Raw genomic sequence first — 18,305 nt, 5'->3', positions numbered from 1 at the left:
TTAGGGTATCATCTACTGTCAGTTCATAAGATTTGTTCCCTTGGACTTATGGTGGAGTTTGACAGTGATTTAGTGCGAGTCCTTGATCGTGGGTCAAGGAAGGTTCTCTCATCAGGATATGAGGAGAACGGCATCTACAAATTGAAGTCTTCTACCGCCCTCTCTACTCTTCTTCTTACCTCTTAGACACAGTCAGAGCTCTGGCATGCTCGATTTGGTCACCTCAACTATGATTATCTTCGGAGGATGTCACGTGGACAACTTGTTCGAGGGTTGCCGGACATAGTGGTGAGCCAGCAGCCATGCGTCTCCTACATTCGTGGGAAACAGCATAGGGATGCGATTCCCAACAAAGCTTCACGGCAGTCTATTTCACCGATGGAGCTTGTATCTACAGATCTTTGTGGCCCTATGAGGAACGAGTCCTTGAGAGGAAGCTCGTACTTCATGTTGATCGTAGATGACTACAGCAGGATGACATGGGCCTATTTCTTGGCGTTGAAGTCAGAAGCTTTCTCCCACTTCAAGGATTGGCTTCTCTTTGAGGAGAACCGATCGGGCCGGAGATTGAAGACCTTGCGATCCGACAAGGGTGGTGAATTTGTTTCTAATGAGTTTGCTCGGTTTTGTGCAGATAAAGGTATTCACCAGGAGTTTGCTAACACCAACACTCCTCAAGAAAATGGCATTCTTGAACGGAAGAACCGAAGTGTGATCGAGATGGCGCGCACCATGATGGAGCACCGACAGACACCTCACTTTCTGTGGGCCGAGGCTGTGGCTATTGCAGTCCACATCCTTAACCAATCCCCCACTTCGGCCGTTGATGGGATGACACCTTTTGAGGCTTACTTTGGGACTAAGCCCGATGTTTCTTATTTTAGGGTCTTTGGGTGTGATGCCTATGTTCACATTCCCAAGACTCATCGTGATAAATTTGAAGCAGCTTCCCGAAGATAGGTGTTTGTTGGCTACAGCTCTCAGTCCCAAGGCTATCGTTTGTATGATCCCGTCAAGCGGGATGTGTACACCAGTCGAGATGTATGGTTCGTGGAGGTTCCAGCCATAGCAGCGGGTGAGGAGCATCCCGTTCTTGGAGATCCAGGGGAGAGTTGGGCTCTCGAGACAGTTCCTTTGGAGCCCGCGCCTTTTGATTCCGATTCTGTTTCTAATACAGAGTCTACTGTTCCACCGGTCACCCCCGAGGAGTTACCACCGGTGGATATCCCAGAGTCTTCCGCTGACGGAGAGAGACGAGGAGAGGTCCCCGGCCTCCTTCTCGTTGGGCCCGTGACACACTCCGTGATTCAAGGACCGAGGGGGTCCCTGAGGAGTGGGGACCGCAGGATGGTCCGCGGCAGTCACGGAGGCACCAGGCACATTCTACGGAGCTTGTTTGCTCTAACTATTGTTTGATGACCCGTGTTATGCAGGATCGAGAGCCCACCTCCGTGAAGGAGGCTTTACTATCCGCACCATGGAAGAAAGCTATGAAAGCCGAGTTGGAGACTATTGAGAGGAATGGCACTTGGTCACTCGTCCCTCGCCCCCCGAATAAGAAGGTGATTGGCGTCAAATGGGTCTTCAAGACCAAGTACCTTAGCGATGGTTCTTTGGACAAGCACAAGGCTCGCCTTGTTGCTAAAGGTTTTGCACAGCGCCCAAGGATTGATTGTCATGACACTTTTGCCCCCACTGCTCGTATGGCGACTATTCGAGCTGTTCTTGCCTTGGCTGGCCATAGGAGATGGCCTGTCTACCAGTTGGATGTGAAGTCGGCCTTCCTCAATGGTGATTTGAAGGAGGAGATCTATGTAGAGCAGCCTCCTGGCTTTGGATCTTCAGATGGGAAAGTCTACAGGTTGAAGAAGGCCTTGTATGGCCTCAAGCAGGCTCCGCGTACATGGAACGAGAAGATTGATTCGTTCCTTCAGTCACAGTTGGGATATCGGTGTTCCAAGGCCGATCCGCAGCTTTATATACACACTTCCGAGGCTAGTTGTGTGCTTTTTGTGTTGTATGTTGATGATTTGATTGTCACAGGTGATCATGCACAGAAGGTCAAAGAGACGAAGGCAGCTTTACATCGGACGTTCGAGATGACGGACTTGGGTCTACTCCATTTCTTTTTGGGCCATGAGATTTATCAGTCTCAGAGGGGGATCTTCATCTCTCAGCAGAGATATGTACAAGAGCTCTTGGTTTCTTTTGCGATGGAGGATTGTCGGCCCCTTTCTACTCCTATGGATCCGAACTGGAAGGCCACTTCCCATTCAGCTTCTCCCATGGCGGATGCTTCCCGCTATCGTCAGTTGATTGAATCATTGATTTGGCTCCTCAACACTCGTGTTGATCTTTGTTTTGCTGTTGGGCTCTTGGCGGGGTTCATGAGTGAACCTCAGACGGTGCATTGGCAGGCTGCCCAGAGGATACTTCGGTATTTGAGGGGGACATCTGATTTAGGGATTCACTATCCAGCAGGCACAGGTGGTTCAGATCTTGTACTTGCAGGTTGGAGCGACTCGGATTGGGCTGGTGATGTGGACCACAGGCGGTCTACTACAGGTTACTATTTTACCTTGGATGCAGGTGTTATCTCATGGAGTAGCAAGAAGCAGCCCACAATAGCCCTTTCGTCTACTGAGGCGGAGTATCGGGCCGCGTCTTCCACCACATGTGAGGCTGTGTGGCTTCGGAGATTGTTGGAGGAGCTTGGCTGCACCCAGACTCGTCCTACTTTGCTACAATGCGACAATGAGAGTTGCATTGCCTTGGCACGGAATCCTGTTTTTTATGCCCGGACTAAGCACATAGAGATCCAGTACCACTTTATCAAAGAGAAGCTTCTGGATGAGACCATCACTGTGGAGTACTGCAAGACGGAGGACAATCTTGCAGATTTGTTTACGAAGGCGCTTCCCCAGGCTCTACTTCGGAGACATGCCAAATCCCTCAGGCTTCTGCCCCGCCCAGGCTCTGAGAGGGGGTGTTAGAGATCAGTCACCTGGTCGGACTGTAGTCCACAGTCCAGTCGGACTGCCACGTGGCAGTCCGACCTGCTTCAGTACAGTCGGCTGCATTTAATGCAACCGACCTGCAGTTATTTGGCACCCAGATTTTGGCTATTTATAGCCGAGTTTTTTGCAATCTCCACACACTCTTCTGCTCGCAGATTACAGGTTGGAGGCTCGCGCAGATTCCGTCTCTGTTTGCAGATTTCAGACAGGAGATCATGCAGACTGCAACGGACTTCGAGGTGAATAGTAGGTTGCATCGTCGAGGTGGAGACACACAGTCCAGCGCACTGCGCCCGTGTATATATCTGCATATCTTTGTATACAGCACACTTTATACAGCAGATCTTCATCTTCCACTGTCTCTTTCTCTCTCTTCTCTCTGCGTTCTCTCTCTCTCAGTCCTACGCTTCCGCACCGCTGCACTCTGACACATACTCCCCCTGATGATGATGGCGCCAGCTGGTATGCTGCAAATGCAGACAGCAAATGACCTAGAAGCAGCAAAAGCAAAGTCCTGCAGCTCCTTTGTCAAATGGCAATGGCTGAAAACTGCCATCAGCAGGCTGGACACTGTTGCCAGCAGCAAACACAAGGTCTGGAGGGTTGTAGACTGATCGCAGGTGCTGATGGATGCTGGTCATCACCATGAATTGAAGTATCCGCCAAGGAGGGATGTAGACAGCAATGGAGAAGCAAGCATCAACAAGAGGAAGACCTGAAAACGAAATTAAGGCTGAGTGGACAGGCTGCCTCCTATTTATAGATGTGTGGATCTCCCAAATTAGGATTTAGGACACAAACACTCTAGGAAAGTTTGTAATAGTTAAGTTTTGGGGCCTTAATAAAGAGCTAATCAATATATAAGTTATAATGCATATTTTAGCTCAATACCCTCTTTCGAACCAGGAAAGGACTACAAAGCATAGTTCAGCCCATAATCACCCCAAGACACCCCACCATAAAGCAGCCAAAGCATCGACCAAGGCTATAGAGGTGATGGTTATCTTACCTTAGTATCCCAAAGGGCCACCCCAAAGAGGTCATGGCATTGGACAAAGGGTGCTCAGCCACTACCCATTGGCCTACCAAGATCTGCAAAGGCAATGAAACTACTTTGTTCTTTTTTTTTTCTTTGGGTTTGTTTTGATTCTATGAAGGATTTGTGCCCCAAGGGAAAAATAAAAAGAATGGTCATATCTAACACATCATAAAACAGAAAGCAATCCCCTCCACCCATGGGTATCAATGAACAAGATAATATGGAAGGTATGTGTGGAATATTGCCAAGAGTCTACCCTAGAAAACTACCATGTGAGCTGCCACAAATATGGTGGATCCAAATTCGACCACTCTTTGACAAAGAAGGGATAAATATGCATACCCATGTGTTTATAAGAACAAAATGTTAATGCATGGGATAATGCAAAGGACAATGCACAATGTCATGCTCAAGCAAAATGGTATGTAATGGTGCCACTTAGGCAGTGGCCTCGCAAGGGAATTATTCACTTTCCCAAGCGTCCTCTTACAATCATGATCATCAAGATGGTATGCAAAACTAAGATCTTGTAACCACCAAGAGAAGAATGCCGCCTCCTCTCACCACTAGATAGTGGAAGGAGAAGTAAGCACCCTATCTCTCCCCAAGATATCAATGTCAATGTGGGGAAAGACAAGGACCCAAATAAGAAGAGTGAGATGCATGTCCAGCTGAAAACCTATGAAATGAAGCCTCCAAGGTCACCTCAAGGAAGGCAAGAACTTGGCCTCAAGAGGAAAAGACTCCCTGCTGGTCCAAAGTGTCGAGCTCCATCGAATAAAGGAAACCAAGATAAGGAGTGCCAAACAATCAAGTCTCTACTCCGTTCAACAAGTAGGTCCTATAGGGGTTAGTGTCAACTTGATAGACACATTAGGAGCAAAAAAAACCCACACAAGACCATGAAACACACAAATCTCAACTTCAATGAAAAGTGCTTGTCAATGTGGTGTGTTGGATTTGGGTAGAGTGCCTGAGGACCGAAGTCCATAGGAGTGGCATTGGCAGAACAATCAAACAACCCCTCGGGTGTAACGAGGGGCAAATGGTCCTGCTGCGATGTGCGCAACAGATCTACCCTCCTTGGGTGGAGGGCCCCCTCTTGGGTGTGAAGGTGGCACTAAAGTGTCATTGCCTGATATACTTGAGTTCCTAGGTGGAAAAAAGGATCGTCTAGGCGAACTCCCCTTGGCCTTTGAGTGGCACTCATCATCAAAGTGAATGGCATTTTGGCAATGTTAACAATATCTATTCTTTTGGGGGCATTTTGTCAATCTAGTTTCAATCCTAGAGGGGAGTTACTTTGCTCCTCACTATCAAACTTAGTCTTGGTGTTGTTCTTTCCAACACTCTGCTTCACCTTCCGAAAAGTCAAAGCCCCCTCTGAATATGAAAATTGGGATTTCTTATGAAATTAATGAGTTGACAGTTAAACTCATAGAAGATAGGTAACTGGGACTTTGAGATAACTTGTAGGATCAAATTGAAATATTTTGGTAGTCATTTGTTCATAAACAAAGTGACTCAATCATCAGCCTACTTGGGTAAGCCAATGGTGGTAAATTGAGCAAGCAATTGCCGATTGAATCGCGAGCCCTATAGCGATCAACTAGATGCATCTAACACTCAAATGCAACGTCAAAGTGTTGGAGTTGAGAGTAAAATTAAAGCATAAGACCCTGCATCAACTTGACTATAGCTATGGCGTTTCTACTCTTCCAAGAATAAACTACCTCATATGAAAACCATGGAGGGTTAGGCTGGGGTTCCTGCCCCTACATAAGTTTCCACAAGCCTTGGGAATCCAAGGCATGCCACATCAAATTACACCAAGTGATAAAGTTAGACCCATTAAAGCAAGTCTTATCCATGAGCATGTGCTTAGCTAATGCAAATGGATGGATGGCTTAAGAAGGGCGATAGGTGGGTGGCATAGGATAGCAATGGGGATAACTAGGTGCTAAATGAGGCATCAAAGTGATTGGCATAGTGACTCTAGAGATATTCCCAAGAAGGTGACTGAGTTGTGGATGGTCCAAATGCCGAAAAGATGTAGAATGGCCCAATTAGTATTGTCATGTTGGCAAACTGTATGGCCACTTGGGAAATGGGAGAGCAGGGTGGAGCTTGAGGCACGTGGATGGGATACCCTTGCATATAGGTTTCCATAGAAGCTTGGTTTTGCAAATAAACCCCCACCACCAGTACATCTCCACCACCTGACTACAAAAGCAAAGGACCTAAACGAATAGGATGTGCCTATGTTAAAAATCCCACTAGTGTGGTGAGTTTGGACAACTGGAACAGTGAATAGGAATCTGGAAAATGTTGTAAATATAGAGTGAGATGTAGCAAAAGAGAAGGATGCGATGAGTAGGATTGGAAACTGTGGAGTTCAAAGAGTTGTTGCAAGTGAAAATGCAGGATTTTGTGCAAATTGAAAAGTAGATGATAATGGAAATGATGATATATCAACTTCACAGTGAGGAAGTGTTTGAAGTCATCCTTCCTTTGAGAGTTATTAATTATGATGATGATAAACTTTCCAATCGAGAGCCTCATACTCTATACGGATCCCAAATCAAAGCATGCAGCCTCCAAATGTGATCAGTGACAGCAAACGCCGTCCTAAAGCTCCTCTATCAAATGGTGATGGCTGAAAACTGCTACTAACATGTGGACACTGTCGCCAGCAGCAAACATAAGATTTGGACAGTTGCCAACATGTGGACACTGTCACCAGCAACAAACATAAGGTTTGGAGGGCTATGGATTGATCGCCAGGTGCTGATGGATGCCGGTCACCACCATGAACTGAGGTATCCACCAAAGAGGGACATAGACAACAGTAGAGAAGTAAGCGCTAGCAAGAGGAAGACTGTAACAAATCTTTTGTATATCAATTCTTATCAAGACATTTTGGCTCGGTGATTCCAAATTAATTTGATGCTCATGTACTTTGAAAGGCAATTTGTATTATTTAAGTGTTTCAAAATACGATTAAATATTCATCTTTCTATTTAAGATTGGCCAATGGCCAAAATGCCCTATAATTATACTTGGGTCATCATTGATGAGATGCCCAAGAGAAATTAAAAGTTTAGACGGGCGATCTGATTGATCAGAAAGCTCAAATGACTGACTTTTACACTCAAATAGTCACATTGACTAGAAGCTCATATAATAAGTGGTTTCAAAAAGTGAAACCAAATGCTCATAATCAAAGAAATAAACCACGATCGGTAAACCTATATAATGAAACTCTCCAAAAGCTAAATTTGGTGACTCCTAAAATTTAGGAGATTACTATTTTTAAAAGTTATTCAGATGGAAAATCTGTTCATGGCAAATGCTCCGGAATTTCACAAGGAACAATTTTATCTTTAGCAACTACCTCAAATTCTTAACCATTTGGAATATTTTTAGAGTAGAAGGTTTGAAAGCTTTTTTGTCTAGAAAAGTAACATGTGACATCTAGAAGAGGACATGTGTCATTTTGAGAAGACAACTACCTCTACACTTGTCATTTTCAGCAAACACTTGTGTGACATTAATGTGACATTAAAAGTAATATTTAAATCTATAAATAGACAGGCTACCCAACAACAACCTCATCCTTTTGGGCATGTTTCTCCCTCTACCGTGCAGATTTCATCTATCAACCACCTACCATCTGCTGTCCAACTATCACCAACTGCACCCCATCACTATTCAGCCCTAGGCAGCCTATTTTCAACCATCGCCTTACTGTTTGGAGATATCCATTTGCTGCGTCATCATGGTACAACCTGGCTGTGGCTCTAAAAGTAACATCACGAGGAAACGAAAACCAATGCATTTTCCCCAAAATGCATCATTCACACAAGTGCTCAGGAGGTCTCTCTAGAAGAGGTAATCCATCTAGCATCTATGTACGTTGTAAGAGCATTAAGATACCATAGTTCACATGCCCCATCCGAGCATGCCATAACTCTGCCTGTATCATAGCAAGAGTAAGAGTGGATGCCAAACAAGTACGTTGACTAATCAACTGAAAGAGCATCCAACTCATATAACCCATGGCATAAAGTGCCACTCAAGACCAAAGTCATGTGTTCCTTGTCTCTCACCATGCATCTGTTATCGTCAAAGGTGACTTGCAATCCACAATGTGCCAAAGAAGAAATAGAGAGCAGATTCTTCCTTATACACTTGGCACAAACAAAGCATCCTATAGGCGGAGAATAGAGCCATCAATGGCTGTGAGCACAATCTCCCCAATACCTCGAACAGGGTATGATGCATTGTTGGCACACTGTACAGACTTGCCAACTCGAGCTGCACCAACAAAAGCAAATAAATCTCTGTGAGATGTAATGTGCCTAGAAGCACCACTGTCAAAAAACCAAGTGTCTGCATCCTCAGTAGAGCTAAATGCTCTATCAACCCAAGAAGAGTCATAACTACATGTGTAAAAACAATAGTCCCTATCTGCAACAAAGAACGCTGACTCAATAGCAATGGAAGGAGCATCAGAAACAAACATCCATGATTCCTTTTTCTTCTCCTTGGTGTTGTGCTTTCTACACTCAGTGATGTAGTGGCCTGGCTTCTTGCAATAATGGCATTTGCCTTTCTTGGCTTACGTGCCCCCTTGTTCTTTATTACCCTCTAAAGTGTCTAAAGTCCCAGAGCTCTGCGGAGCATTCTTTACTTGGCTGCCTTTGCCCTTCTATCTAGCCATAAAAGCCTACTCAGAGGCTATGACATCCACACCACTATTTCTTCTTGTTTGCTCCTCCTCTAGAAGCAAACTGACTAACTAAAGAAAGGAAATAGGCTATAGGGCAATCCTCATGGTGAGGTTTAGGGCCATATGAAAAGCCAAATACGAAGGAGGTAATGAGTGCATCCTGAATTTTATTCAAGTGATCTTGCATAGAATCACCCTCATCCATTTTTAATGTTTCAAGCGGTTTCTTTAAGAAAGAGATGCGAGTCTCATTCTTACCAGCATACATCTGCTCCAAAGTTAGCCAAGCTTCTCGTGAAGAAGTTGCAGATCGAATGTGAGGAATGATGGACCGTTGAACTGCCAATGTAATCAGCGACAAAGCCTGTGTATCCCATGTATCCCATGCTTTTTGAGCTGCTAATCTTTGGGGAAGTGGCTGAAGTGGAGCAGGCTAAGCAGGTTAAGGTGCCCGTTGTCCATGTCCTCCTAGAGGAGGAATAGCAGGAGCCACAACTCCAGGCCTAACTTCTTCTCCACTGACGTAGAACCAAAGATTTTTCGCAACAAGCACATTCTTCATCATGAAGGACCAAATTGAGTAGTTGTTACCATCCAATCTGTCCTTCTTGGATACATAGGTAAATACATCTCCTCCCTAATTTGCCATGATACCAAGAGAAGGCAAAAGAGCAATGTCCAAGCTGGAATAACCTGGAAATCTCCAAAATTTCCAGAAATTACAGCAAATAGCTTGTAGCAATTAGTACACTGAGGTACACTATCAAAACTTCTGTAATACACGCAGTCCAAGGTGCAATAAATGCTCAGCAACACTGTAGAAGCAAAAACCCCAAATTTTATTGTCCCAAAATGCTCAAAAACTGTCTATTTCAGACTGAAACATGTACCAATGTCTTCACAAAACCCAAAAGCCCCAAAATTCTTGACTTATTTGCCAAGAAATTTCTGTATAAATTGTCCCAAACACATATCAAGACTGCTTGTGCCTGCCCGGGCAAAAGCCCCTTCCCCAGAGATGAATCTGGAATAAAAAAGTAATTTTTAATTGAAAATTTTTGTACCTGGCACAAAAACCAGTCAAATTGGTGGCGGGCGGCCTGAGCGGGTGACGGACTGGTGGTCGACTGGTGGTCTAGGCATTGAGGCTGCAGGGGCAGCACTGGCCATAGGCGGGCGGGAGTACAAACGGGCTGCAGGGGCAGTGGCAGGCAACGCAGGGCGCAGGGGAGCTGCACAAGTGGAAGGTTCAGGCACAGGCGAGCTGGGCGTCGCAGGGCAGAGGCGGGTTGCGTTGGTCAGGGGCAGCTGGCACTGGCACTGGCGCTGGTACAGGCTGCAGGTCGCTGACTGTTGCACATCACTGGCTGTTCCAGCTGATAGATACACCTTGAGTGGGTGGCCACCTCTGAGACAGGCTGCTGGTTATTATTGAGCAAAGGAAGTGCAGTCTGAGCTGAACACAAAGAGCAGACAGCTGTACTCAGCTCTGATACCAAATGTGAGAGGGTGAGAGGATCGAAGCTCAGCTGAGAGTGCAATAGACAGTGTGGAGAGTGAAGCACGACACCCAATGCAATAGATTGAAAGAGTGTAAGCTGAAAGTACAAAGTACAACCCTTAAACCTTAGGGTTATAGGAGGTGCTCACACCCGAACACGATAAGTGAACATAAGTGTGTGACATAAGCACATACGAAAGAAGACTAAGTCTAGGGGAAAAAACCTCTCGTACCGAGAGTAAAAAGTGCCCCTGTGTCCTACTGATCACCGACACTCCTCTGTGAGAGCAAGCGTGAGTGAAACCCAACAAAGTCTGAATATAACGAGTTGTGTCCTCGAGTTGAAAAACTTCCTCAATCCACAATATCAATTCATCTTGCCCCAATCATTCTTTCAAACGACTCACATGGGACACTGGGTGAACTTAGATATTCAATGATAAATCCAACTTGCAAGACATGCTACTTATCTTCTTGGTAATCTAGAAAGGACCACAATACCTTGAAGATAACATGTAGCACTTGTCGATAGTGTTATTGAATCAGAGTCCTTTGGGACTTTAAAGTAAAACCGCATGCCCTCCTAGAGCTCTCAAGGAGTACAAGTATAGTTAGCATAGAACGTAGCATAATCCTGGGCCGTTTTAATGCTTTCCCTTATAATCCTCATCATCTCCTCCATATCATGCAAAAAGTCGACTATGGACTACATACAAATAAAACATTCCCCTAGGATCCAACCTCCACACAAGACATGATACAAGCCATACCCACTACAAAGAATATAAAAGGAATGGAGATTAGACTCATCTCCCAACCATAGAGCCAAACGAGCTCACCTTCAAGCCTAGGATCCAACTACAACCAAATCATAACCACGTCCCAAGAGCCGGTGTCCCATATCACTTTCAAGCCTAGGATCCAACTACAACCGGGTCATTACCACATCCCAAGAGCCGGTGTCCCATATCACTAGCCCACACCATCCCAATCTATGGGTGCATCGGTCATAGTCCAAGAGTCCAAGAGTAGTGATCACACAATGATATGCACAATAGGGCCTTTAGTCCTATAAATAGGATTTGGCTATACTAACCATAGAGTACCCCTAGTGCACTTGCACTAGGTCACTTTAATAACCATTGTGAGGCCATTGCAACCGAGTTACAACGACATCCCAAGAGCTCATGTCCCATACCACCAGTCCACAACATCCCAATCTACGGATGCGTCTGTCGATGGGCCAAGAGTCCAAGAGTGGTGATCACACAATGGTGTGCACAATAGGGCCTCGAGTCCTATACATAGGATTCGGCCGCCCTGACAATAACCACTATGACCATTGCTACTAGCACCCATCAAAATGTCCAAGGATGTAATGATACTCATCGTCTACAGATTTCTACATCACAAGTAGTGGTTTGCTACACTTGGAAGCTATCAAGGAGGATGGCATTGTTTGACAATCTCCCTTAACCTGCTTCCACAAAAGAGTGGCTGTTGGACAGCCTCTGCTCCTTGAGCATACAGTTGTACCTTTACCTCATTTATTCAGCATTCATTCTTCACATCTTCTTGATTTGCATTTTGTCTGAGTTCATTGTGTTAATTGTGTTCGTACAGTCTGTGTTTTCTCGGTAAACCCTAGTGTATCCTCACAGATGCTATTCCGTAACATAGAAGACATGATTGAATTTATAAGTGCCGTATCCTTGTTTTCTGCTCGTCTATATGCTGTGCAAATGAAAGCCTTGATTTGACGCAAAACATTGCAGTCACGTTATGTAAAAAGAAACTGGTAAAATGAGACAGGCCCAAACAAGAATTAATATCTGAAATCTGTATTCTAAATTTATTCAAAACAATCTCAACCAGTTCAGACATTAAGCAGAGGAACCCAAGCAGTGTAACAATACCTTATGAGAAGTAGTCAAGAAGCTGTGTTTAGCATGCTCCTGCTCCATTCTTGTGAGGAACCTTGGACAGGCATCCCTCTTTCAACATGAGACGGAAGTGATAAGTTTCACAATCACACATTTATACCGCCTTCATCATTTGATATGATTTTGAAAGTGCTTCCTTTCAACAGCCATGCAGAACTCTCAGGTTGAAATTCTTTACATTTAAGAGGATATCTAGACCCATCATCCATTTCTAGAAAGTATACAAAAGGTAACCGAAGAACCACAAAACTCTCAGGGGGGAGCACTACACTGCATCCTAAGCTGAACTCCACTCCTGGTTGCTGAAATGCTGAAGGAATACATGACTTGTCAAATTGGACAGTTGGACAAGTGGAAATCAACAGAGGAAGTTTTGGAGTCACCTGAGAAAATTCCCAAAGAAAAACATTAGTCATAATTCTGACATATGGAAAACCAATTCAGAATGTGTCAAGATATTACCATGAATACACGTTGCAGCTGTGAAATGTTTCCTGCAAAAGTTGGTGCATTTTTCTTCTTTTTCTCAGGTGTTTTGCTACAGTGTGGGCAAGTCATGTAGAGAGGCAGATTCATATTGAGCAACGTGTAACCCTCCCCAGTCCCACCATTCAAAACTCGGAAATGGGTCTTATGGAGCGCTTCGAGATTAAAACCTGGAGTGCCAGTAGATTTTTTCAGATAGCTATGTTCTAAGGGCACTCCATTGTGCACATTTGAAACTTCAGTCTCCTGGTGCTTTGGACCTTTTGCATTTGCTTCTAAGTCTTTGCTTTTCTGCAACTTTGCAGACAAGGGATCTCCACCTGCTGGTAAGCCCAATGCTTCTACCTGAGATAGAGATAACAAAAAGCGATGGCCACGAGGGCACTCATGCTCAAATCCAATATAACTAATTGCTTCTTCAACACCAAGATCTTCCCTTTTTTCACTCATACTGTGAGATAAAGAATTTTCACCAAAAGCAACAGGGATAGTTGTTCTAGGCTTAAATTCTGAAACAGCTTCACTACCCTCAAAAGAAGCCATCTGCCCATCTTTTCTCAAAATGCGAGGCCCTGGTTGCACAGATTGTGTACTAACTTTCTTCTCCTTAAGCCCATCCTGCCAAACATTTCTTTGGCCAAAATAATGCATCTGCTTTTGCTGCAGTGGAGGAAAGGCCAAGTCTTCATCATGTATAGTTCTCGCCACAACATCTGCAAAAAGCCTTCTTTCATCTCCCTGCAAAGTAGAACCAGCCAGTAACACCTGCTTCCTTTCGTTTGTTTGAGGCTTTACCAATGATTTGTTTTTCTTGTCAGTTGTCACACTCTTCCCATCTACACACGAATAAATATCAGTTTCATTGGAGGCAATCATCTTGCCGTGTTCTAGAGCATCCAAAAAGCTCATGGTCCTGACCAATGAATGTGAAGCTTTTGGAAGTTCATTAGCTTGTTGTTCACGGGCACTAGTAGCTTGTGCTTGATAATCACAGATGTAAGGAATATTCCATGGGGAGAGGAACTTCTTACTGTGAACAAATCCACTTTGGAGCAAACCTGTACTAGGTTGATAATACTTTGCACCACCTAATCGCACCAAACTCCAGGCTGAACCACCAAGAGGCTTGTTACCTTCACAATCAGGGATTTCAAGTGAGGGCAAGAGGTCTTCACAGTTCGGAAATCTAAAGAATGTCACATTAGCACTCTCATAATCAAAAGGATCATCCCGTAACTTTCTCGTTCTTCCACATGCACAAGCATGCAAAAAAACCATGCCACTTGAATGTGTCTTTGCATCACTGTCACCAGTTGTTTCTGATTGGTCTTTTCGCACATCATCATGGACTTTATGAATACAGTGTTTTCCAGTAAGGCTTATGGCATCACAGAGCTGCCTTCCAGACTTCCAAATGGCCATACACTCATCTTTGAGCTTCCCTGTATACAAAGCTACTGCTGGACCCCTGACCATTGATTGGAAAATGCTCAATGCCTTCTCCAGGTGAGTTAGATGAACAACAGTTGGATAACAAGCAGGTAAGCCCTTTGAATAAGCAGCAATTGCCACTGGAAGTGTACGCTTGCACCAATCAGCTGAAAACTTCATTTCAAGTCCCATGCCGTGCTGTAACATTGCCAGTGTCATTGCCAATGCATCTTTACCTTGAGTAGAGACATCAGCAGGCTGCAAAGCTCCCTTACGTGAGCTTCGAGAATTTTGGACAGCCTTTACGGGAAGTTTGCTGGCATCACCATACAGATGACCTCCACCAGCCACAAGCGCCTCGAGCATTATCTGACAAGCAGAAGTCCAGTTTGAAATGCTTGGAAGCTCGGGGGGGTTGCCTAAAGGTTTCAACTGTCCACCTGAACCTGCAAATGCTCCGGCTGCAGCTGAAGCGGCTGCAGCAGCTGCTGCAGCTGCAACCATCCCAACCCCCATGGAACCACCAGTTGAATTGCTCAAAACTCCACCACGCCCTCTTAAAATTTCTGCTTGCCTCCAGAGAAAATCTCTTATCACCTGTACATCTTCCCCCAGGTTACTTGTTAACTCTGTAAGGGCATTCTCTGCTACTTCTTTTCCCCTAAGTATATCATTCATCACTACTAATGCAGCTTCTAATGCTTCTCCGTTTAGATTTGAACCCTTGTCCAGCAAACAAGCTACCCGCATGGTATCCAATACGAAAAGTGCCGAGCCCCCTACTACACCCGACACAGAACCCATGCTACTTCCTGGAAGCCTTGGTCCCATATTTGAGCCTGTGCCAGATATGTTATCACCAGAACCTGCTAAAACTTTGCACTTTTTCACCAGGTAACGAATCTGAGCCTCAAGTGATGAATGCAGCTTCTTGCGCAGACCTCCTTCCGACCTGTTGGTTGATCTAGCCAGCATCACTACAGCATTTGATGCCTTTCCTTGAGGGGCTTGTCTTGATGTAATTAATGGTCCCATTGTCTGAGAAGTTCCAGAAGTATGGGGCTCGCTGTTATCATTGTTCTGAGCAGCGGCATGAACAGAACTTGCTGTTATATCCAAGAAGTCTTCAAGAAACACAAAAAGAAGCACAGGCGTGCACTGTCCTGGAAATAGAGATGGAGCTGAACCAGACATCAGCCCTATGGTGGAAGCAGTTCTTCCTCCTGGCCCACTTCTTCCAGGGGAGTGACCTGTTGAGCGAGATGGAGGTCTCACAGGACCCCTGCCTATAGCAGTTGGAGTAGGGTACAAACCAGGAAGAACATGTGTTTTCACAAATGGAGCCAGAAGATGTTTTGCATTCTGCAAAAGGCGCAAGGTCCTTAACAGGTGTGTGTCAACTCGTGCGCTTTCTTGAACAAGCAGGACAATATGACAAACCTGTTAACACCATAAAAATCAGCAGAATACTACATGCTTTCCGATCAAGATACACTTGTGCCAGATTTTGTAAAACGTGCACATGAGGGACATGCCTAATTATTGAAATCTAAGCAAAGATTTGATCTTACTGAGAACATGAACAAGAGGCCCCGCAAAGACAATCCTTCAGATTCTTCCAGCAAAGAATGCAACCCCTCCGTACCAGGATCCTGGTTCAGCAACTGCTTGGGCAAAGATCCCCATGCAAATTGAACATACACTACACCTTTATCTTCATCATGATGACACTTGAACTGTTTTTTGATCCATTCCATGTGTCTTGAAAGCTTGTGAGTATCAGAAACGCTTGAATCAGTACCAAGTTGCTTGGAATCCCTGACCTCCGGGTACTCCTGACTCAGTGCACATGAGGATCCGAATACTTGGGCATCAAGAATACGATTCAAAAGCTGGGAAACATCCTCCTCTGATCGCCCAACCACTCCCACGACCACCACTCCCTTAGAAGCAGCAGTGTTCACAGATGTCTCTGTTCCAGATAACATTCCATGCCCTTGACCACCAGAGGTGGCCACGGTGTAAGTAGCATCAGAAGTAGGGACATTTAACGGGAGGCTTGACAAAGAAGTGCCAGGCGAGGTCGGTGGCAATGATGATGCAGAAGAAGTGAGGATAGTGACCTTTGTGCTGGCAGGAATGGGATTGCTAGCTGGGAATGTTCTTGCAGGAATGGACGAACTGAGAAGAGAGGAAGACAGTAGAGATGGGGAAGGGGAAGGGGGAGGAGGAGGAGGAATGCTATGAGGGGGGGGAGGTGAAGGCGGGGGGAAATTGAAATTCGATGATGGAGGCGTGAAGGGGAGAGATGCAGAAGACAAAGGAGTGGAAGATGCTGAGGAGGAGGAGGAGGAGGAGGAGGAGGAAGGCTCAGTGACTGGATTAGGTGAAAATGGTGAGGATCTTGAGAGGACTTTCAGGTTTGCACCAATGGCATCCATATCCTATGCAACCTTACATCTAATGAATGAGTGAATTAGGTGAAAATGATGAGGATCTTGAGAAAGACTTTCAGGTTTGCTCCAATGGCCTCCATCTAGTCATGAATGAACAGCAACTAACCTGCATATATTAAGTGAATTTAGGTGATGATGATGAGGACCTAGAGAGGAATTTTGATGATGATGATGATGATGATGATGATGATGAGGACCTAGATAGGACTTTCAGGTTTGCAACCTATGGCCTGCAGATCCTAATCGCAACCATACTTGTAATCATGGATAAACAGCAACCTACCTGCATAAAAAGAATCGTGGTTTTTTGCACTCAGTTCAGCTTTTGATTATATGATTCACACCTGCAGCTCGATGAATTAGTCCCGTGTAATCCTGCTGTCTCTGCAGCGGCTTTATGTCCCCGTGTAACTCTCCTTTCTCTGCAGCTCCATGGCTTTGTTCGCTTCTTTGACAGTTGCACTTGAAACTGTGTTGTTGCTGCTTGCTGCTGATTAATGGAACCAATCAACTCTGGCATTGCGTCTTCGCAGAAAATTACCGGAATTCTCTTTTCTGTAAGTGGAAATTGCCAAAACTCGAATACCTTGTAACGTATTAGTTCACAAAAACAAGAAAGCTTTGATGTAACGTTAATTGTAATAATTTCCCAAAAAAAACCTAAACTTTTAAAAAAACAAGGGTTTATTTAAAAATTAGTCATGAAAATGGCAAATTGTGTATCTTGTTCAAAAATCCTTCCAAACTTTGAGTTCTACTACCAAAAATGTTTTTCACGAACACTCCTTATTAGAATTGCCCCTAAGGACATGTTTGTTGATATTGCCAGTTAGGGCAATGCTCATAAGATGGTACCTCTGCCAAAATCACACCATTTCAAAATCATTTGCTAGGACTTTGACCTATGGCATGTGGCCATGCAATAACCCGTATGGTTATCCCTTTTTGACATGTTTACATTTCTTGAAATGGCATATTCTTCTTCTTCCTCAGTGCTACGATTCCCTTTATTAACAATAGTGCCCCTTGATGGCAACAATGCAAGCCATGGTAGTCACATTAGAGCATGTGTTGGCTACATCTCTTCCTCTTCTTAGCCTACCTCCTCTTTTGCTTTCTTGGTGCACTTGCAGGGGCAGGCAAGCTCTTGGCGGAGATCACCAAGAGGTATGTAAGTACTCTATGAGAGTTCAGTAAGAGAGGTTTATTAAATCAACAATTTGAGAAAAATTTATAAAAAAGGCATACGCTTTCACAATGGGATTTTTTAAGCACTTTTTTTTTCAAACATAAGCTTCTAAAGCAAAGAGGTCATTTTATTAAACTCAATTTTACAGAAAAATGTGTCTTTTATGATCTTTTGAATGCACTTAGGTTTTCTTAAGAGTGAAATCTTCGAAGGCATCTCATGGCAAGTATTTGATAATAAGCCCATGTAAGATGTTTATGTTATACTACATACCATAAGGCAATAACAAAACTTCGAGAGGAGGGTAGACAAACCAACCTTATGGGATGCCATTGCTTCATCTAGTCCATAACAAGGAAGAAGCCTATGCTAGTAAGTGCAAGCGTTAAGAAATAGATCCAATATACATGATCATGCTTGCAAGATCATTAAATATGAACATAACACAAAAGAGAATAGAAGCAAGTGGACCATAGGGGAAGATGAGAAATAAATATACTTGTCATATACA

General features: G+C 44.4%; 1 protein-coding gene across 8 annotated transcripts in view; it reads right to left on the bottom strand.

The window, feature by feature from the left end:
- LOC148040960 (uncharacterized) overlaps window positions 1-17,200 on the bottom strand; it is a 40,755-nt gene extending 23,555 nt beyond the window's left edge. For 6 of the 8 annotated variants that reach the window (XM_087675174.1, XM_087675183.1, XM_087675144.1 and 3 more), the window contains exons 1-4: window positions 16,889-17,200; window positions 15,721-16,711; window positions 12,695-15,589; window positions 12,206-12,615 (exon numbers count right to left, since the gene is read on the bottom strand). In XM_087675174.1, coding sequence (XP_087531300.1) covers window positions 12,319-12,615; window positions 12,695-15,589; window positions 15,721-16,590 — 4,062 coding nt within the window. In that variant the 5' untranslated portion in view covers window positions 16,591-16,711; window positions 16,889-17,200 and the 3' untranslated portion in view covers window positions 12,206-12,318. Of the gene's footprint in view, window positions 1-12,205; window positions 12,616-12,694; window positions 15,590-15,720; window positions 16,712-16,802 lie in introns of all 8 variants that reach the window. The other 2 variants (XM_087675152.1, XM_087675157.1) reach the window with 2 other exon arrangements.
- Window positions 17,201-18,305: the final 1,105 nt, after the last annotated feature.

This window comes from Lygodium microphyllum, chromosome 1 (assembly GCF_053477565.2).
Source record: "Lygodium microphyllum isolate KBCC chromosome 1, Lygodium_microphyllum_v1.1.10, whole genome shotgun sequence".
NCBI classification, from domain to species: Eukaryota; Viridiplantae; Streptophyta; class Polypodiopsida; order Schizaeales; family Lygodiaceae; genus Lygodium; species Lygodium microphyllum.
The sequence above is the reverse complement of the archived record's forward strand: the minus strand, read 5'-3'. Positions and strand labels throughout refer to the sequence as shown.